The following is a 21948-nucleotide window of genomic DNA, read 5'->3' on the forward strand; positions in this document are numbered from 1 at the left end:
TAGACTTAAAAGATGGATTTTTCCACATTCGCATGTCTGAAGAGTCCATTAAATATACTGCATTTGTTACACCATTCGGCCAATTTGAGTTCGTTGTAGTGCCGTTTGGATTAAAAACAGCCCCGACTAGATTCCAAAAATTTGTAAAGGATATATTGCAGGAGCTGATCCGTGAGGAAGATGTAATAGCGTACTTCGATGATTTCTTGATAGCAACTAAGTCGTTAGAACGTCATCTCTATGTATTAAAACGCGTATTTAGATTATTGAGCGAAAATAGATGTAATCTGCGAATTGACAAATGTAAATTCTTATTTACCAAAATAGAGTATTTAGGCTACTCCATCTCTTCACAGGGCATAAGTCCGACTGATAGTGGCATTGAGGCTGTTTTAAAATTTCCCGTTCCTCAAAGTGTGCGCAATGTGCAATGTTTTCTCGGGTTGTGTTCGTACTTTCGCAAATTTGTTGAAGGATTTGCATTAATCGCTAAGCCTTTATATGACATACTGAAAAAAGATGCCACGTTTACTTTTACTGAAAAGGAGTTAAATGCTTTTGAGGCTTTAAAATCTAAGTTAGTAGCAGCGCCGATATTGGCCATTTATGATCCTCATGATTATACCGAATTACATTGTGATGCTAGTTCACACGGCTTCGGAGCCGTACTGGTACAGCGTAAGTCAGACCGTAAATTGCATCCAATTTTCTATTTCTCTAAACGAACAACACCAACGGAGAGCAAATATCACAGTTTTGAGCTAGAGACATTAGCTATAGTATATGCTTTGAAAAGATTTAGAATATATTTAGTCGGTATATCTTTCAAGATCGTTACAGACTGCAATGCTCTTAAATTGACGTTACAAAAGAAGGACATTAATCCTAGAATTGCCCGCTGGGCCTTAGAGTTGCAAAGTTTTGAATATACAGTAGAACACAGGCCGGGCAATCGAATGAAGCACGTGGACGCACTCAGTAGATCCTTTAATATTTGCGTCATAGAAGATAATCCGTTCGAGTATAACTTATCAGTTTGCCAGTCGCAAGATAAAGATATTATTGAACTAGTAGGAAAACTAGAGAAATCAGAAAGTCCATTCTTCGAGATGCGTAATGGATTGGTTTACCGTAAAAAGAATAATGATCTGCTCTTTTACGTTCCTCAAAATATGGAAAATAATATCTTGTTTAGATATCATGATCAAATGGGGCATCTGGGGGTAGAAAAAACTATGGAGGTAATACTTAAAAGTTATTGGTTTCCTGATTTAAAAGCGAAAGTAAGAGCGCATATCTCTAATTGTTTGAAATGCTTAGCATATTCTCCACATTCGAGAAAAACGGAAGGCATTTTGCATCCGATACCAAAAGGAAACACTCCCCTGGACGTATTGCACATTGACCACTTGGGACCCATCGATAAACGGTGTGCGACAAAAAAGTATATTTTCCTAGTTGTAGATGCGTTCACAAAATACGTCAAGTTGTACGCCACAAAGACCACCGCAAGTAAAGAAGCTATTAAAGCACTATCCGATTATTTTAGCAACTATAGTAAGCCTCGAGTTATTGTCTCCGATAGGGGCTCTTTGTTTCACTTCGCAAGAGTTTAAGAGTTTTGTTGATAAGCACGTTATTAAGCATATATTGATAGCCACCGGTTCCCCTCAAAGCAATGGTCAGGTGGAACGAATTAATCGCGTAGTGATTCCTATGTTGGGCAAGCTTGTAAATAAAGAGGAAGATCAACTTTGGTATAACGTGTTACCGCAGATCGATCACGCTTTAAACAACACGATAAGCAAAAGTACAAATGAAACACCCAGCCAATTGCTTTTTGGAATCGACCAACGTGGCACAGTAGATGGCCTGATCAAGGAATACTTGAATTCGAGCATAAATGTTAAAGATAGAGATCTAATAGATATTAGAGCAAGGTCTTCTGAAAAGATAGCGTCTTCTCAGGAATATAATAAAAATACTTTGATAAAAAACACAAGAAACCGACTGTATATAAAGAGGGCGAATATGTATTACTGCGTAATTTTGATAGTACTGCCGGTACTTCTAAGAAGCTCGTTCCTCAATACATATGTTGTTGCGAAAGAATTGCGAAATGACCGATACTTAGTTTCCGATATCTCAGAATTTCAAAACACCCAAAAAAAGTATCAAGGCGTTTGGGAAGCCAAAAACATGCGACCCTATGTTAAGTAGACCATTAGGGATAAATAGCTGGTAAGACGTCACACTATGTTTAATAATTATTGTTGTATGCGTTATCCTTTCAATGAATAAATCGAGGACGATTCTGAGTCAGGATTGCCGAAACTGTAGGAACTATAGTATAATGCGGCATAGCAACTCGATCGTCCTTCGGTCGCGTAAATATTTTCGTGCCCGCTTCGCGACAAGAGCGTTAGTTTTATGTTCGACGTTATTTTGTTAAAAAGCAGCGCGTCCCGGCAACGGGAAAACAGGCTCAGTCCTGCAACGACCACCGAAAGAGCCAGTCTCTCTCGTTTTCACGATTCTGTATTCAGTAATAAATCCTGACTAATATAATACATTTTAACGAGTGGCTTCCTCCCTTTACAATACTTTAATAAAGTCGCAATTGCTCCCATTAAAACAAATTTGTAAGTAAACAAAAATTGCTTTTTTTCTAAGTTTTAATATATTTTTCTTATATATTCTCTTTTTATATATAGATAGTAGACAGAATTCTACAAATTCTGATACAATAAGTGAATTAGTACATCAGTCCAAATGCAGTAGTAAGTACACATTTTTTATTAAGGCTCCTTAGGTACTCGCCGCTTTTATCCTTGTTTGATGATTACATCAGAAGCGAAAAATGATACGTGGAGAATTTTGCGTGCCATTTCCAAGTAAAAAAATATTTGCATAAAATAACACTTAGATCATTTCATTACAAAATTATCATAAAATAATACTTTAGATTACTTCAGCATACTTCGAGATTTATCTCTTTCCCTTGACAGTTAATAAACAGGCGCAAAGTGAATGTAATACGAAGCCTAGTCATGCGCCTGCGTATAAACCTGCAAGGTTAAGCTAGTTGTATTACATTCATATTACGGTTGTTTATTAACTGTCAAGGGAAAGGGATAGACTTCGGATTATTTTCAAAGTGTACTGAATTAATCTCAACTGTTCTTTTATGCAAATATCTTTTTATTTGGAAATTGCACGCAAGAATTCTTAACGTGTTATTTCTCGCTTGTGACGTCATTACAGAACAATAGAAGCGGTAAGCACCCAGGAACCTTAAAATTTTCTTTTTTTTTATCTATACTTAAATTTTTTATTTTTCAGATAGTGTACAATCTACTTTAGATGCTGAAGCTTCAGCTTATTCACCTGTACCCCCAAAACGTATTAGTTAGTACATAACAAATGTTTTCTCTATTGCACACTTTGCAATGAAAAAGTTGATTAAATATTGTTTTATTTGTCTGTAGAGAAATCAATAACAGTTGAAAATGCTGACACACGTTTCGAAGAAGCCGTATTAAAGGAATTGGAGCGAACCAGACCAAAAAATGAACCTGAAAATATGAAGCCTGATAAAATTGCAAGTTTTTCAAAGTATATTGAGACATGTCTTAGAGAAATGACTGTAAACGTCTCAAAGCGCGTTATGAATAAAATATTAACGTTGCTTCTTGAAGAGGACATGTAATATCTTTCAGTTCTTATTTAACATTTAAAATATACGAGATTTAGTTTTTTTTATTATAATTTTGCTAATCAAAATCTGTAATGTTAAATTATTCTTAGGAATAATTTATCATTATACTATGAAAATTTTTGTGTCTACAAACACATATATGTAGTATTATTTTTTCCAAATACTTTTGGTACCTGAGTTATGATTTTAATTTTATGATAATAGCAAAAGTATTAACATTCCGCACATGTTTAGTTTTCCTATTTTATTTTTCAAGCGTTATAGATTGTATTTGCTTATTACATTACTTTTAGTTTTCGTGCAACTATAACTATTAAAAATAACTGATTTTTATTTTTCAAACATTATAGTTTATTTGCTTGTTACATTACTTTTAGTTTTCGTACAACTATAACTATAACTATTGAAGATAACAGATTTTTATTTTTCAAGCATTATAGAGTTTATTTGCTTGTTACATTATTTATTGTTTTTGTGTAACTATAACTGTTAAAGATAACTGATCTTTGTGTTATGTATTACATCATGTATTCATATTATCTTTTAAAAATAAAAACATTTCTTGATGTAAAAATATATTTCTACTTTTTTAGAATTTAAGAACAGTGCAGTGTATAAAATACTCTTATTTTATTTTATTTTACAGAAGTAAGGATATCTACATTTGCTTACACAATATTGTAGATCTGTTTTCTATTGCTGAACTGGCTGCATTAATTGTGAGTTCATCTTTTTTACTCAACATTAAAAGGAAAAAAATAAACTTTGAACTAGTGCAGCCAGTTTAGCAATAGAAAACAAACCCTATGTTATACTTGTACATTTATACCATATCTTGCCAAGGAACTTTACCTTCATTCATAAAATAATCTGCAAAGATGTTTCTAATTTCGCCCGCATGTCTTGTGTAATTATTACTACCAAAACTTACTTCCTCGTTAAAATTACTTAAATTTATATTCGTTTTTCTCCATTCTCCTTCAATTACTTGTCCATTTATAGAAGTTTTGTCAACGTAACTTTCTCCACACTAATACGAAGTATCCATCAAAAGATTATGTAAACAAACCATTGCTTTAACTATTGCATCTGCCGTTTCGAGACTAGTATTTATAGGTTTATGGAAAATACGCCAACGACTTGCTAGTATGCCAAATGCATTTTCTACCACTAGTCCAGCTCTACTCAATCTATAATTGAATATTCGTTGTTGCCTGATTAGCCTGATCGACGATGGATACGGTCGCATCGTAAATGCATTTAGTTGAAAGGCCTCGTCAGCTACCATAACATATGGTACATTATGTCTGATGCTAATGGCAGTAAAATCAGGTAAATTAATTGCATTATTGTAAAATCGTTGTCCCATTGCAGAATGTTTGGTAAATCTGAAGAATAGTGGCCTCCTCACCGATTTCGTTCAACTTGGGCTTAATCGACGCGTTTTTGCACGAAACGACCGAATCTGGCAGAAAAAAATGTCGCTCTGCCCCGCGAAGCGAGATATTAACGGTTAAAGTTGACAAGAATGTTCTTGTCATACCGACGAGATGTAGCGAATACAACCATGCCCTGCGGCCACACACGCATGCTCAGTGGTCGCCCGCGCATGTAAAACTGCGCCAATTTTAAATGAATCAATGGTGCAAAATAACCAAGCATTTCGATTCAAGCAGTTAGGTCTCACGCTGGAAGTTTCATTAGTTTAATTATGCGTGGGAAGCACACACACACACACACACACACACACACACACACACACACACACACACACACGCACGCACGCACGCACGCACGCACGCACGCACGCACACACACACACACACACACACGCACACACACACACACACACACACACACACACACACACACGGGGATGCGAGAGGGGCTTTCGCCCCCCCCTTCCCCGCACCCGCCCCGTTGGTAGGCAGCGTGGACCTCGCTTTACAACATAAAGTATACATGCTAAGTTGTAAAACAAAATTATAAAGTACATGCTTGAGGGAGGGGTGGTGCAGGGGAGAAAAGTCTTCCTGTTCACGTGAGCTCACGCATGTAAGCCCCCTTGCACCCCTCCATGCATGTGCTTTATAACTTCGCTTTACAACTTAGCATGTACTTTAAGTTGTAAAGCGAGGTCAACGCTGTTTACCGGTGGAGTGGGTGCGGGAAAGGGAGGGCCAAAGGCCCCCCCCCTTAGCACCCCCCCCCCCGTGTGTGTGTGTGTGTGTGTGCTTCCCACGCATAATTAAACTAAAGAAACTCTCAGCGTAAGACCTAACTGCTTGAATCGAGATGCTTGGTTATTCTATACGATTTAACGAAAATCACAACTTCTATAAAGCAGAGGGCACACACACGTGTACGTATGCTTTAACGAAAATTACAACTTCTATAAAGCAGGGCATACACACGTGTGTATGTGCCCTGCTTTAACAAAAATCACAAGTTCTATAAAGCAGGGCATACACCAGCATACACACGTGAGTGTGCCCTCCTTTAACGAAAATCACAACTTCTATAAAGCAGGGCATACACCAGCATACACACGTGTGTGTGCCCTGCTTTAACGAAAATCACAACTTCTATAAAGCAGGGCATACACACGTGTGTGTGTGCCCTGCTTTAACGAAAATCACAAGTTCTATAAAGCAGGGCATACACCAGCATACACACGTGAGTGTGCCCTCCTTTAACGAAAATCACAACTTCTATAAAGCAGGGCATACACCAGCATACACACGTGTGTGTGCCCTGCTTTAACGAAAATCACAACTTCTATAAAGCAGGGCATACACACGTGTGTGTGTGCCCTGCTTTAACGAAAATCATTAAACAGTTAAATCGTGCAGAATAACCAAGCATCTCGATTCAAGCAGTTAGGTCTCACGCTGGGAGTTTCTTTAATTTAATTATGCGTGGGAAGCACACACACACACACACACACACACGGGGGGTGCAAGGGGGAGCCATCGGCCCCCTCCTCCCCCGCACCCAACCCGCCGGTAGGCAGCGTGGACCTCGCTTTACAACATAAAGTACATGTTAAGTTGTAAAGCGAAATTATAAAGTACATGCATGGGGGGGGGGTGCAGGAGAGAAAAGCCTTCCTGTTCACGTGCGCTCACGCATGTAAGCCCCCTTGCACCCTTCCATGCATGTGCTTTATAATTTCGCTTTACAACTTAGAATGTACTTTAAGTTGTAAAGCGAGGTCAACGCTGCCTACCGGCAGGGTGGGTGCGGGGGAGAGAAAGACCGAAGGCCCCCCCTCGCACCACCCCCCGTGTGTGTGCGTGTGTGTGTATGTGTGTGCTTCCCACGCATAATTAAATTAATGAAACTCTCAGCGTGAGACCTAACTGCTTGAATCGAGATGCTTGGTTATTCTGCACAAATAAAATTCATTTAAAATTGGCGCAGTTTTACATGCGCGTGCGACCACTGAGCATGCGCATATGGCCGCAGGGCAAGTTCAGTTCAGTGTTGCTGCATCTTGTCGGTATGACAGGAATCATAACCTAATTCCTGTCAACTTTAACCGTTAATATCTCGCTTCGCGGGGCAGAGCGACACTTTTTTTTGCCAGATTCGGTCGTTTCGTGCAAAAACGCGTCGATTAAGCCCAAGTTGAACAAAATCGGTGAGGAGGCCACTATTCTTCAGATTTACCGCTGCTGCTTTTCTGCTTTCTGCTATTCTGCCAAGATGTGAATTCTCCCTAACAATTTACGCAGTTTTTAATTCATGTCATTTGTTCATTATTTTGTAAAATAATACATTTGAACATTAAATTAAATTAAATTCACCTTAATTATATTTTCCTGCATATTGATTGCAATAGTTGCAGTTTATAATAATTTGTATCTATTAAATATTTATTTTAAATAAAAATATCATTAAATGATTGATAAATCAATAAACTATCAAACAATTTTGCGTGTATAGAATAAATAAATTGGAATTTAAAAAAATATGTATTTATAGAAAAAGTGAAATGACACATTATAACATAATTTATTATTATATTTATTATAAAGGAACTGTAGAAAGAAGTACATAATAACTGTCTGTACAAATAGCACAAGAGACAGTCAAACTTTCACCAGAATCATTCACTCATGTTCAAATGCCATATGTATTAATGAATTCAGTCTGAACGCTTATTTTGTTGAACAATGAATAAAAGGCACTGGCAAGAATTGCTTCTCTTGTCTGTTTTTTCAATGCACAACGCCCATTCTTTTGTCGCATCAACCTCTCAAAATTTATCTATACACTTAAACCTAACATCAAAGAGTAACTATGTTACTTTAAGATGTATCTCATATCTTTTACGCGAGCAAGAAAATCTTTTAAATATTTAAATAATTAGTCGCACGATTAAACATTACGCAAACACACTGAAAAATGTTCGGTTTTTCTCTGAAGTCTTCATCTGTCCTCAGCAGTTGATACAAATAATGCGAATTAAGTTATAACTGTTGTAAGATTTCTTTTTAGTTGTCGACAAAACAGCGTAATTGTGTTCATTCCGGCGTTTATAAATATTATAAAATAGTGTTTCTAATATGAATTTATAACTCTCTTGCTATTGCTATTGTCTTGTAATGCTATCAAATAAATAATTGGCGTAATGGTAATTGTGCCGTTACGATTTTGTCTCTCCACGTCCGAGAATTATATAGGAAGCATATATAAAGCACATCCAGATTGTTTTCTATTATCAATTATCGCGTTTATATACGAAAGTTCTTGAGAAATCATGCTCATAACGGAAAACACAAGTTATCTATTATGCTGTGCTTGCGGCTCTGTGACCTGTTCTTCACTGTGAACAGTCTGTGTCAATGTATTTTGAAACCACATCATCCAGTTGCTCAGATAATGGCCGTCCAATTGATTTTCAGGATTGTCTCTTATCTGCACATCGTTCAATTCTTGAAAATTGCGAACGGTTCGGAGTTCCGTAAAATTATTGTTCACTGCATGACTGCCATGCATTCTTACCTCCCTTTTTCTAAGGGCATCTTTTACTAACCTTTGCCTACGCTCCTCTTCCGTCTCGATGGCGGATCTTGTGAATCTCATTTCCCTGGCTCTCAGCGCGTCCCTTCGCAATCTTTCCTTCCTTTCCTCTTCTGTCTCTTTAGCATACTGACTCAAGCGGGCCTCTCGCCTCTTTGCCGACTCTTTATTTAATCTTTCCCTTCTCTGTTCCGGCGTTTCGTTTGCGTATAATGACAATCTCTTAATTCTTCTTCTTTCAGCTTCACGATCCAGTCGCTTTCTCCTATCTTCCGGCGTCTCGTTATACATTCTATATTCTCTTTTTCTAGCTGCTTCAGCGTCGAGTCGTTTCCTCCGTTGCTCCGGAGTCTCGTAATACATTCTCATCTCGCGTCTCTTCGCCGCTTCCTTTGCCAACCTTTGCAAACGTTGCTCCTCGCTCTCTTGCTCGTATAGCTTTTTCCGTTTCTCTTTCATACATTCAGCCTTTTTCCTCAATCTTTCCCTGCAGCCTTGATGATGCACGGCGGACTTCAACTTGACGTGTTTTTTTGATCTTCTGGATAATTTAGTTTTTTCCTGTTCAAGGCTATCCTTGCTATCCGTTAATTGGCTTTTACGTTTCGCTAACGTGATTATGTCGTCTACGTCAACGGGAATTTGTACATTTTGTTTGGCATCCTTCAAGATCCTCAGTCGTATATTGGCGTCGTTATTGCTGTCGCATAACCATTCTGCGGTATATGTTCCGTGATCTTCGTCATCCTCCTTTTTTATATTGATATTAAGCCCATCCAAAAGTTCGTTCGATATAGTCACTGTAGATATATTGTAATTGGTTGTTATCTGTTCGTTGTTTCGAATAAACACTTCCGTTGCGTTTGACTGTTTTTGGAACTCGATATTTATGGAATTAGAGTTCAAAGAGTCTAAATAAATTGGATCTGTTAGCACGTTGGTAATAGCGCCGTTCTCGGTATGTTGTATATTTTCTAAAGTGGATTCTGAAGTGTTTGATTCGTTCGCTTCACTCTGATCTTTGTCAATCGTTTTCTCATCATAGTTCTTAGTCTCTCTGATCTCGATTGCGCAAAAATTCTGCGCTGATGTAATTATTTCGACTTCATTAAGATCCACCTCGGGCTCATCATCCTTCTGCTTATCGTAAGCTGAGATCAAGTTTGTCGGCTGATTTCTTATTTGTACATTGCCTTCAGATATTTCCATGTCCCACCGAAGATCATCAAATAACGCGATAAATGCTGAAATCATATAACATGCACATAAGTAATTTGTTCGAAAATCGTGTATGTGTCGCGAAACATTAAATCCGATTAAAATCGTGTGAAAAAAGCAACCAATCACTAATAGTTCTCGATAACGCGTTTTGCATTCTTCGTGAATACCTTATTTGTCACACGCTTCGCAATTCGATATAATCTCGAATTCATTGGGTGCATCCATGAGCTGGACCACACACTGAGCTGCTAAGTAGCTATATAGACGATTGGTTATTACCTTTAAATCCAACCAATCACCATTGTTAATTATTTCGCGTAAATAGTATGTACACAATCGAGATATATTACAGTGGTCGCATTTCGATATATACTGTCAGCAATTGTCAGTACTGAAAATCTATAGTGTACATGACGTAAAATATAGATTTTCAGTACTGACAGTGAATATCGGAATGCACCCAATGCTTGTTACAATCAATTACTTTTTTTTACAAACTCTCCTATTTCTCGGATAAATTGCAGTTCTCGTGAACATAATTATTCTCGAAAGTATTATTATTATTATTATTATTATTATTATTATTATTATTATTATTATTATTATTATTATTATTATATCATTTATATGGATGCATTTTTCAAAAATAAAAATAGAATATCAAAAAATATTTGCGATAAAAAAATATGCAACAGCAAATTCCGACGTTATTATTTTCCTGCTCGAATCACCGACGGAATTGTAATAATTAGATGCCAGGATCTGTCGGAAATGTGTTTCATACCTGTATCGTCTGCTTGACAGCTGATTCAAGATGTCGGTATGGATGGCACCTCGGAGTCGTGCATTTCCACGGTATCCGTCAGCACCATGTTCGTTATTCTTGCTCTTGTGTTACATGTTAGGCGCTGCAAATCACGTGTAAGCCCAGCATATCGTCGGATCGTCCATGCGTCTTTATTCGAAATTTATCCGAACGTCGAGCGCCGCTCGTCCGTCCACGTCCCTCGTCATTGCTAACGGCTTAACCATGGTGTAAGTACTGTAAGTAGACAGGTGAAGCATTCCCGACCCCGACCCGACGCTGCGCACTCGTTCAATTTTTGAGCCAATCAGCGCCCGACCCGTTTTGCAAGAAAAGCAATATGAGTAATATGACTGCTCCCGTCAGCGCGTCATCCGCGTTACCAGAAAGAAACCCCAGAGGGGCCCTATTCTTGAAATACTTGCGTATACGCAAGTAGGACGTTGCGAATGATTGCAATGGAAAATCCCTATAGCAGTATTCTTGACAGTCGCAGAAATAGTTGCGTATACGCAAGTAGGACGTTGCGAATAATCGCAGTGAAAAATCCCTAGAACAGTATTCTTGACAGTCGCAAACGCAACGTATACGTAAATTTTCGTTCGCAATTTTTTGCAATGCAACGCATGGGTCAAAGCAGTCGTTGCAAGAGAAACGTACATGTTTTAAGTGACAAGCTCGATACAAATATAATACGTACAATTAGTAGAAACCAAAAATGGACTTGAAAGATATTATAATAAATGTTCCAATCATTAATGCGTTACAAAACGCTGAAATAGTAGAAGAAAGAAGAGATCGGAATATTCAGTATAATTATCATATTCGTGATCAAGATGATCCTTTTGAGTTACCCAATAAAAAATTTGTGCAATTGTATCGTCTAAGTAAAGCCGCAGCAAGATATGTAATAGACATTGTCGAGCCACATATGACTCCGCAAACGAGAATATCTGCAATCAATCCTACAACTAAGGTAATAATTCGAATATTTTTAATATAACACAGAATTTTGTTTATTTGCATAAACATTAAATAAGAAAGCAATATGTTCACAGATTATAACAGCATTACGTTTCTTTGCGAGTGGATCATATCAAATGGATATTGGAAAAAACATATACATGGATGTTAGTCAACCAACGGTTTCTCGCAGTATCTCGCAGTATAATGTATAATTCAAATATCACTTTTTTGTCACGGGTTGTGTAACACCGGCTAATTTTTTATGCGCTTCCACCAATCTCCTTAAATATTCTAGCTTAGCATTGTAATAATTCCTTTTTAATTCATATGTTTGTGCATAAACATTGTTTAATTTTGTTGAAATTTCAATAGTATTTTTTAAATTCTTTTTTGATATTTTTTTTCCTTTTCCCGAATTGGTGTTATTTGTTTCCTCATTTTCGGCTTTTTGTACACGAGCATTTGAATCTTTTAGTGTATTGTCATTTTTCTGAAAGTCTTCAGCACATTTATCTTGTTCAATATGTGCATTACTGTTTTTTATCTAATTTCTATTTTTTTTTCAATCAATACTTCCTTACAGTTATTGTGTTTATTCCTTAACATTGCATTTATGTTTTGTAATGCTGAAATATTGATATCATTACTTTTTAAAGTATCGTGAGGAATGTTTGAAGTATCACTGTCTTCATATTCATCTAGAAATTCCACTTCCATTTGCATTATATAATCCTGGAAGACAAATAAACATTATAATCATTAAAAATTATACGTTGCTAATTTCATTAATTGCTAATTTCATACAATATATATATACACACACACAAACATTATAAAATTTGTTGATTTTAAATGTAATATGGAGCAAATCTATTTCACTGTATTACACTGTATATATAAATAAATAATAGATAATAAGAAAGATGTGGACTGTGCATTCCAATATTTACTGCCACTACTGCGAATCTTCAGTTTATGTAACATACTATAGATTTGAAGTATTGGCTGTGAATATCAAAACGCAGCCATGCAATATTTTTTGTTATTTTACATTGTTATCTGCATCGTCCACTAAAGTTACAGTGGATTCTGGTATATCAAGATGTCCAGTTATACTGGTTGGACACATCATATCCAGAACTTGCTCTTCTTGTGGTACGTGTTAATACGTCCGTTTTTTGTGTACCACCACCTGTTGATGCCATAGACTTCATTATAACACCATGTTTCTTCTTACTGCGTGATTGGAAATCATGCCAGCACTAGAACAATAAAAGCTTATAAAACACTGAAACACAATACATAAGTCTCATATCTGCCATATCTATCTTGTTGTATATTGTTATAAAATCGGTCTTTTTGCAAGTCTCTCTTTTAAACTGTAAATAATATTTCAAAATGATTAAAGCGAGAAACAATACCATTTCTTATTTTTTCAAATAAAAAGTTTTGTAGGGCTTTATCCTACATATTTTTCTTTTACATGATAATTGTTAACTATGAAGTTTTGCATTATTTATACACAAAAATATTTTTTTACCTTACGCCAACCTTTCCAATCTTTTTTCGCTCCATTAACAGAGTTTAAGATGTCACTTATTTCATTCCATAAATGTATGGAGTCTTTCAGCGTGAAAGATGCTGAGAATTTTCCTTTCGTTAATTTTGTATGTTTTGTCATGTACTCTATAAGTAAAAGTTTTCTGTTCATTTATAATGTTTGCAGCTCTCTTTCTTTTGTCAAAGTTATCCGTTCTGTAATACAGAATAACAATTAAATAAATGTTAACACTTATAACAACATATTTTTTCTTTAGTTTTATTACTTCTATTGATTAAGGCCCGGTTTCTTCAGTTTATAACCTAACCCTTAGAAAGAAACAAAGAGTGAGTTTAACCTAAGGATAAAGTTATCCGACGCTGAAGAAACCGGGCCTAAGGAGACTAATTAAATAATGATTCTATTACAAACCTTTTAAATCAGTGTCTTCGGTAATTTCTAGTTAAGCAACACGTATATAACCTAATTTACGGATATCTTCTCTGTTTCACACTGCGTGATTCTTACCTAATGTTTGTAGAAAGATCGTAGATTTTCCATCGTTGCCAAACGTAATTCGGTGCAATGAGAAACGTATACGTTTTCAATTGCGAAGGCCATTAAATGATGTTCAAGAATATAATATGAGAAACGTATACGTATTCTCTCCCTTCGCATACGTGCGTATACGTAACATTGCGAACAAGTTCGAAGAGAATAGTGTAATATTCGATGCTTTAGGCAACAACAAAATCTCATTTTTAAAAGGCCATTACACCTTTCAATCAACGAACGGCACGACATTTGTCGTTCATTATCGAGCTTCTGGGGTCATCGGCTGGTGCGTTAGCAATAGGCGTTAGCAGCCATGGTCGTAAAGGGTATCCTGAATCACCTGCAAATTGAAGCAATTATTATATGAGAGTTTAAAGCATACATATGAAAACATGTATAAACGAAATACAAAATTGCATAAATATATTGTACATACCGAGCAAACAGAAAGTATTTCTCCCATATCTTGCATATATTTGTTCCGCTAGTTGCCTAGCATTTGAATTATTCCAGATATATACATCATGTGAGCTTCCCGGAAATCGTGCATTTACATTTATGATTCTTAATCGAAAATCACATATCTAAAAAGGAAAATAGAGTTTTATCTATATATAAATTTTAATTTTTATGTTTATAAATATTTATTTAATTATATTTACGATTTGTGTGTATATATGTATATATATATATTATATATATATACACAAATTGTAAATATAATTAAATAAATATTTATAAACATAAAAATTAAAATTCGTAAATGTAAACATAAATGTATAAACGTAATAATACATCGTCAATTTGCCAACTCGAGACTCGGCGCTCGGTGAGACACAAGACGCGATATCCGAAATGCGTGGCAATAGCTGGCTAAAGGTGCGAATTCATGGGACGCTCGTTTCAGCCAGTTTCAGCGTATCGCGAGATCACGTGATTTCGATCTGACGCTAGCGTCAAGCAAAGAAAACTGGATTTTCTCAGCTTTAAACGTCAAAGCCAAAGCAGCGCGAAGACGCCGAAATTTTGACGCTGTTTTCCTTTTCATGAATTTCAATTGACGCCGGCGTCACGTGTGGTCATGCGACCTTTTTTCCGCTGAAAATGAGCGTCGAGCGTCAGCATGAAAAGGCACCTTTAAGGTGAAATTGAAATTCATGAAAAGGAAAACAGCGTCAAAATTTCGGCCGCCGCGGCCAGCGTCCCCTCCAGCTGAGTAGTTCGGACATGAACCATTAGCACGGACACAAACCACCAAAGACCGACAACACCGACAATAGCTGCGGTCCGCTTGACGCTACAAATGCTTCGAAGCATTCCTTTTCTCTTTTCTTTCAATAAAGAAAGAAGGAGAAGAAGAACGCTCCAAAGCATTTGTAGCGTCAAGTCACAGTATATGTGGTCAAGTGGACCGCAGCCAATATCGAAAAGTGGATGTATGTATACGGCACGGACATGAACCAAATTGATCGACAGTATTGAAAAGTGGATGTGACTCAGTAGTTTCAATTCCTGAAAGTGGATGTGTAGCGCTACTGTACGGCCTAGCAAAAGCGTCCCAAGAAAATCGCCGTCATTGCGCCTCTCATCCTTCTCTCTGGTGGAGACCTGCGCGAAACGGACGAGTTTTCATCCGATCCAACCATTATCTCTCGTTGGACGGAGTTTATAGTTGTGTGCTAAAGATACATGTATTTTAAAGATATATATGTATTTTATAGCATGTTTACACGATTTGTAAATCATGGTTTGAGACCAAGCTTGTGTACAAAGTTGATGAAAGCGTTGTGCAGTAAATCGCAATCCGTACAACATGAAGTTAAGGAAATAGAAATTCCAGTACCTTGGGGCAAGGTGGCCGGTTCGTACATACAGCTTTTCTGCAAATACAGACTTTTGCAACTACAAACATAAGTTTTATTTTAGGCAAGTTATGGGGATCACAAAATAAACAACCTATTCTGGCTATGCATGGCTGGCAAGATAATGCCGCATCATTTGATAACATAGCACCTCTTATTATAAAAAATACACCAGTTCTGGCCATCGATTTACCTGGACATGGACTGTCTTCATGGTTACCACCAGGATTTATGTATACTGAATTGATATACTTCTTATTAATCAAAAGAATTAAAAGATACTTTGGATGGGAAAGAATAAAAGTAATAGCACATTCCTTAAGTGCTATGACGATATATTGGTATGCCGCAAGTTTTCCAAAAGAGCTGCAGTATGTTGTAGCTTTGGACTTTTTCAAGTTTCCATCTGTTAATACAAGCATGCATGCTACCGGATTTGGAAATGCGGTTGATGCATTTTTCAAGATAGAGGAAAGAAATGTTCAACCTAGTTACTCGCAAAGCGAAATTATGAAGAAATCGTCTGCAGGATTCCTAAATTTGGATGAATCGTCATATAAAATTCTTATGACTAGAGGTACCACGCAAAAAGAAGATGGAACGTACGTTATCAACAGGGATCCTAGATTGCGAGTTATACCCGTCCATAGTATGTTTTCACGAGATCAACTAGAAGAATATGCAAATCTCATAACGTGTCCATATTTAATAATAAAAGGAGACAATAATTTCTATGGTGAAGGAAAAGAAAATTTTTATAGAGCATTGGAAATATTGAAAGCTGCTAATGACAAAGTACATTTTGAGACTCTATCAGCAACGCATCATCTTCACCTAACACATGCAAAAAATACAGCAGAGATTATTAATCCCTTTTTAGAAAAGTATGATTAAATGTCATAAACATTATATTGTAATAAAATGAAGTTTGTATGTCAAGAGAACGTAGAATAGATTAGCAAAATGTGTTACTTAATATAATGCATAATTCATAATGATCATAACATAACAGAGACCAAAACTCATATTTCCATCTATATTGAGTATATGTATATTGGTATACAGATATTTTATAAGATATTTTCTAAATATATATATATATATATATATATATATATATATTTATATTTATATACATATATATATGTACATGCATATATATATTTTTTTATAAAATGATAAGATAAATATGTATATTTTATGAACTAGCTATTATAATAAATCTTTATTTTTTAATTTTTAAAATTTTGCATTGAGTAATTAAATGTACTCTATATGAACATATGATTAAGTGCAAGAATAGTGCACTTCAGAATCAAATGTCTATAATATTTAAAATATACCTTTTCATTTACCTAATTATATGCTCGAATAGGTTTATGATTACAAAAAATAAAAAATAATTATTGGTTCCGTGTATATAAATACTTTTATATGTGTAAAACATTTATGAAATTTTTGTCGAGAGCTGAGTATGAGCCTGGGCCCGTGGAATATATATATATATATATATATATATATATATATATATAATTCTGTTTTCTTTATTTATCAAAGATTTATGAAAGTTATATACATTTCCGTTGTCCAACGTTACATTGACCATCATTGACTAGCTATTTATAAAGTAATAACGTTAATTGGCAACATGGAATTGAATCGATAACTTGTACGGAAAAATGGGACAGAATGCATTTTTCTGTACGAGATTTCTATTCGAGAAATTCATCCGAGTTGCCTGTATACACGATTCAAGTTCTAGTATCGTGTATACAAGGTTTAAAGCCTTATGTACACGATACTAGAAATCGGTCCGAGTCCTCGATCCGAGAAAAAGTTACTAAAACTCGAATCGTGTATACACAGGCAACTCGAATGAATTTCTCGAATATAAATCTCGTACAGAAAAATGCATCCTGTCCCATTTTTCCGTACAAGTTATTGATTCAATTCCATGTTGCCAACGTTATTACTTTATAAACAGCTATGTCAATGATGGTCAATCTTAGTAAGCAAGGAACATTAAATTAACGTTTAGAAATATTGACTTTATGTGTAATTTTTAAACGTTTTTTAATAATATTATATACATATTTGAAAAATATTATTTCGTAATATGATTTTTCTAAATGTTGTTAAAATATTTTAAAAACGTTACAGAAAATATTTTTCAAATGTTACTCTGACATTTATTTGAGATCAATGCAACAGTTCAAAATTCTTTGTAATTTGGACTTAGAAATAACGTTGGTATTATATTAATTTTCTGTTGTTAGAATGTTAATGGGTGCGTTCAGCCGATACTCTGCTAGCCTAGCAATCGTAAGAAGTCGCTCGTTTTCGCTCGTTTCCTCTCCTTTTAATCCATTGGGTCAAAGGAAAAGAAACGAGCGAAAACGAGCGACTGCTCACGATTGCTAGGCTAGCGGAGTATTGGCTGAACGCACCCATTGTTTTATATTGTGCGCAACGCTTATCGCGACAGCCATGATGCGTACATTATCCTACGTACGATGCGTGAGTGCGTATACACGCGTGTAGATCAAGCAGTGGGGAGTGCTCTTTATTTACAGTATATTTATATATAAGTAAGTAACTATTATATTCTAAAAGTGGTATATTAATAATAAGAACTCAATTAACCATACACGTGCTATGAATAGTAGCTGATATGATGCGATCTATAACCTATAATTTAGGTTAACTACAAATAACGTTCTTTGGGTATTGGTAGAAGCTATATAGTGGAATTATTTGCTATTTTCTTGCAATTTACTGTCGATTATTTTCAGGTGTTTGAACGCGTCGAGATCATGAGCAGACGCACGCTTGTCGCGACAGTAATAGTTCTGGAGACTGTAGTCGCATTATTTTAATACGTATGATGCGTGAGTGTGTCATATATACGTACGTTTGTGCTTGTGCTGTCGAGCGCTTTTAATTTGTATACAACATTTTTATATGGGTAAGTAATTATTATATTCTAAAACTTGCATATTAATGATAAGAACTCAATTATCTATATGTGCTGTAAATAGGTGTGCTGGTGATTCAAGATCTATTTTTCGACCTATATAAGAGAGAAATTTGCAGAAGAAAAGAAATATACCAAAGTATTAAGGATCGAACATATATTCTTGATGATGTACTCGGGCCGCGAGGCTGAGAAATATTCTAAGGAAAGTATTGTACAAAATACAAAGATTGAACAATATCTTCCTTTATCTTTCATTGACAATTTTCTGACTTTTGAAGATATGCTAAAAACTGATCAAGAAGCTTTCATGCAAGTTGTAAGTAAAGCTGCTTATCACAATTATAATTAATTCTATAAACATTTACAAATAACATTTCCGGTTAGTAGTTACATAGAGTGCGTTCGAAAATAGGTTCGGCTGGTGTTGGGAAAAATAATAAAGTTGGCAGTATTGAGAATTCCCAACACTGCGTTCGTTTTCTCCCAACTGGGAAAAGTTGGAGATTGATAGAATGGGGGCAACTAGTGCAGATATTTATTTGTATCGGTCTCAACGCCTTTTGTGAAACATAACCTACGATTCTGAAACGCATACGAAAATAACGCTGTGTGAACATTGATTAGTGTATACTGCTTAGATCGTAAATTATACACCAATCAGTGGACCGTGCAACGTTATTGACATGTACGAAAATTTTTCATATGACTGAAAGAATCGAGTCTCTGGTCAGTATCGGTCTTTTTCTTGTCATATAATTTTGTACGTTGTTTTATTGCGTCTCCGGCTATCTCAACCACATCGATTAAATCTAAGGTAATCCTTCCTTTTCTTTCTTTATTTATAAAATAAAGTTTAACACATTACTTTTGTATATATTTTTAAGTCACACTCTCTTTATTTTGCAGGATACAAAAGAGGTTTACCGCAACTCACATTATTCTGCTGATGCAGATAATTCTCTGTACTCTGCGTATGTATTAACGCTGGTGGCAAAGCATAGAGTAAGTATTACGGTACTCATATTTATGTTTCTATTATTTATACCTAATTGTAATTGATTACAATAGAACACGTCTATTTTAATCTTTAATTTCTCTCTTTCTCTCTCTATAAATTATACATAGGATGAAAGAAAAATTAAATTTTATATCTGTTCCATTGTAATGCATGTATGGCGCTTATATACAAAATATAATAAATTATGTAAAATAAAAATTTGTCAATACAACTCCATAAATTATTGCTATTATTTATTATATTGAACTATATTTAACTATAATATAAATGTATTTACAGAGTTCACGAAGGAAGACTATTTACATGCTATTACTATTTCGTTATCAGGCACCCATTATACGGGAACGTCGTCGATTCACGGATGTTATGGACGAGGAGATCGACGACGAGAGGAGGGCACGCATCAATCGGTACGGATCGGCGGACACGTTTACGCTTAGACGTTTGAAGAACGAACTGGGCACTCGGTTAGATAGTTATGCCGAAGCTGAGGCGATGATCGAATCAAAGAAAGAAGGCCAGCCTCCATTCTTCCGCGAGAAGCCGCAGATCTGCCCGATCGAGGAGGGAAAACCGGCACATCTCACCTGTCTGGCAGTGGGAAACCCTAAACCACTGATACAGTGGTTCAAGTGAGGATGGTGATGTATGTCTATCCATTTTAAGACAAAGCAGCATTGATGGAATGGGATGGGCCCCAACACGCAAACTGAAAGACGTCGTATGGGGTTTAAATTCTCTTTTCACTGTATGTATATAAGCATTTTCGGTTGTATAATTTATTAAATTCGTGCATTTATACTGAACGTATTTTATATATACTTGTATTTCTCTTTTAGGATCTCCTAAACTTTGACGATCCTTTGAACAGAGATGCAGCAGATTTGTTTATTAAAGATAAAGAGTCTTTTCGAAATAAAGTTAAAGATTATGTAATGCAATATGCAAAAAGATGATTTACATTGTAATATTTTAAGTAACAAATAATTCTTTACATTTTTTAAATTGGTTTTGTGCCTCTTTTTAGTGTATGAGTACGGAACTTGCTCAAGTGTGCTTTAGGTTGACTTGGGTTTAGCACGATTCAATTTTGCTAGTCTTTTTGCCTGAAATAGACTGTTCTTTCAGTTTTATACAATTAAAGTCTTGGACTGTTGTAACAAAATTACATTAATATATATTAATTGACCTATATTATGTGTATAAACGAAATATAAATTAAAATATGTTTCGAAGATAAAAATTACATCACGTGTACAATGTTTTTTTTTTCTCTTGATGAGACATTGTAATGCCAACAAGCAATTGTAAATAAAGTGGATGTTTAATAATATATTTAAATAATTATAATTTATATATTCCTCTTGTGTAAAACATTTAAATACTGAATATGTAAAAAGTATTTCATGCTAATAAGAATTGGAAATTATAAGGATGCGCACTATTTTGTCAAGTATTTATTTATAATTTTCGTACAATGTTTGATCGACATTTTTTATTGAACTTCAAAAAAATTTTTTAATTTATTATTTCATGCATTTTTTTTATCTTGATTCATTAACATGTATAGATCACCATTTATTTGTTATCGTCGAATTAACGGACGGCTGAAAAATTGTCGGTATTTATTTAGAATAGCTACTGCACCTCAAATATCGATGAAATTAGGCTTAATCGATTCGTTTTTGCATAAAACGAAAGAATCTGGCAGAAAAATGCGGCGGTCTGCCCAACGAAGCGAGATATTTAACGTTAAAGTTGACGACTCTCAGGTTATGAAACCTGTCATACCGACGAGATGTAGCGACTGTGGTAGCGACATGGGCTGCGGTCCACTTGACGCTACAAATGCTTTGGAGCGTTCTTCTTCTCCTTCTTTCTTCATTGAAAGAAAAGAGAAAAGGAATGCTTCGAAGCATTTGTAGCGTCAAGTGGACCGCAGCTATGAACATGCCCCGCGGCCACATGCGCATGCTCTGTCAGCTCTGTGGCCACATGCGCATGCTCCGTGCCCGCACGCGCATGCAAAAGTGCGCGAATTTGAAACGTATGCATACTTATAATGCATAAATATAAATATGTACTTTTTATATACGAACTATTCTCTGCTTTAACAAATTATTTGTTAAATAATTTGTTAAAGCAGAGAATAGTTGGGGTATGAAAAGTACATATTTATATGTACAATGAATAGTTGGTATATAAATATGTACTTTTCATATACCAACTATTCTCTGCTTTAACAAATTATTTCTGTT

General features: G+C 35.5%; 2 protein-coding genes and 2 pseudogenes across 6 annotated transcripts; 1 reads left to right on the forward strand and 3 right to left on the reverse strand.

Moving 5' to 3' along the window:
- Positions 1-4277: 4277 nt before the first annotated feature.
- Positions 4278-6643, reverse strand: LOC143903065 (uncharacterized; annotated as a pseudogene).
- A 1088-nt stretch (positions 6644-7731) lies between these two features.
- On the reverse strand, positions 7732-11106 carry LOC143903129 (uncharacterized). 2 transcript variants are annotated; one of them, XM_077416555.1, is made up of 3 exons: positions 10752-11106; positions 8760-9990; positions 8503-8641 (listed from the first exon to the last, which is right to left on the reverse strand). In XM_077416555.1, exons 2-3 carry the CDS (start codon positions 9953-9955, stop codon positions 8638-8640), a joined length of 1200 nt encoding a protein of 399 aa, XP_077272681.1. In that variant the 5' UTR covers positions 9956-9990; positions 10752-11106; the 3' UTR covers positions 8503-8637. The 2 variants fall into 2 exon arrangements, with proteins under 2 accessions (XP_077272680.1, XP_077272681.1); XM_077416554.1 differs by having other exon boundaries at positions 7732-9990; positions 10752-11098.
- A 657-nt stretch (positions 11107-11763) lies between these two features.
- On the reverse strand, positions 11764-14359 carry LOC143903056 (uncharacterized; annotated as a pseudogene). The gene is made up of 4 exons (XR_013258576.1): positions 14355-14359; positions 13279-13493; positions 12790-13000; positions 11764-12470 (listed from the first exon to the last, which is right to left on the reverse strand). The product of XR_013258576.1 is annotated as an uncharacterized LOC143903056 (transcript).
- Positions 14360-14645: 286 nt separating this feature from the next.
- Positions 14646-21025, forward strand: LOC143903130 (putative serine hydrolase). Of its 3 annotated transcripts, none has more exons than XM_077416557.1 (6): positions 17648-18283; positions 18488-18660; positions 18734-18988; positions 19579-19674; positions 19970-20438; positions 20530-21025. In XM_077416557.1, the coding sequence occupies exons 3-5, from the start codon at positions 18836-18838 to the stop codon at positions 20324-20326; spliced, it is 606 nt and encodes a 201-aa protein (XP_077272683.1). In that variant the 5' UTR covers positions 17648-18283; positions 18488-18660; positions 18734-18835; the 3' UTR covers positions 20327-20438; positions 20530-21025. The 3 variants fall into 3 exon arrangements, with proteins under 3 accessions (XP_077272682.1, XP_077272683.1, XP_077272684.1); XM_077416558.1 differs by having other exon boundaries at positions 17700-18283; positions 20018-20438; XM_077416556.1 differs by lacking the exons at positions 18734-18988; positions 19579-19674; positions 19970-20438; positions 20530-21025 and adding an exon at positions 14646-15694 and having other exon boundaries at positions 15760-18283.
- Positions 21026-21948: the final 923 nt, after the last annotated feature.

The sequence above is a fragment of the Temnothorax americanus genome, unplaced genomic scaffold (assembly GCF_048541705.1).
Source record: "Temnothorax americanus isolate GAGA-0224 unplaced genomic scaffold, ASM4854170v1 Scaffold43, whole genome shotgun sequence".
Classification (NCBI taxonomy): domain Eukaryota; kingdom Metazoa; phylum Arthropoda; class Insecta; order Hymenoptera; family Formicidae; genus Temnothorax; species Temnothorax americanus.

What these genes read in the sequence shown, in the direction of transcription:
- LOC143903129 (XM_077416554.1), bottom strand. Translation starts at nt 9,955, where the DNA reads ATGGAAATATCTGAAGGCAATGTACAAATAAGAAATCAGCCGACAAAC.
- LOC143903130 (XM_077416556.1), top strand. Translation starts at nt 15,523, where the DNA reads ATGTATTTTAAAGATATATATGTATTTTATAGCATGTTTACACGATTT. An exon ending in ACCTTGGGGCAAGGTGGCCG is followed by an intron (nt 15,695 to 15,759) that starts GTTCGTACATAC and finishes GTTTTATTTTAG; the next exon opens with GCAAGTTATGGGGATCACAA.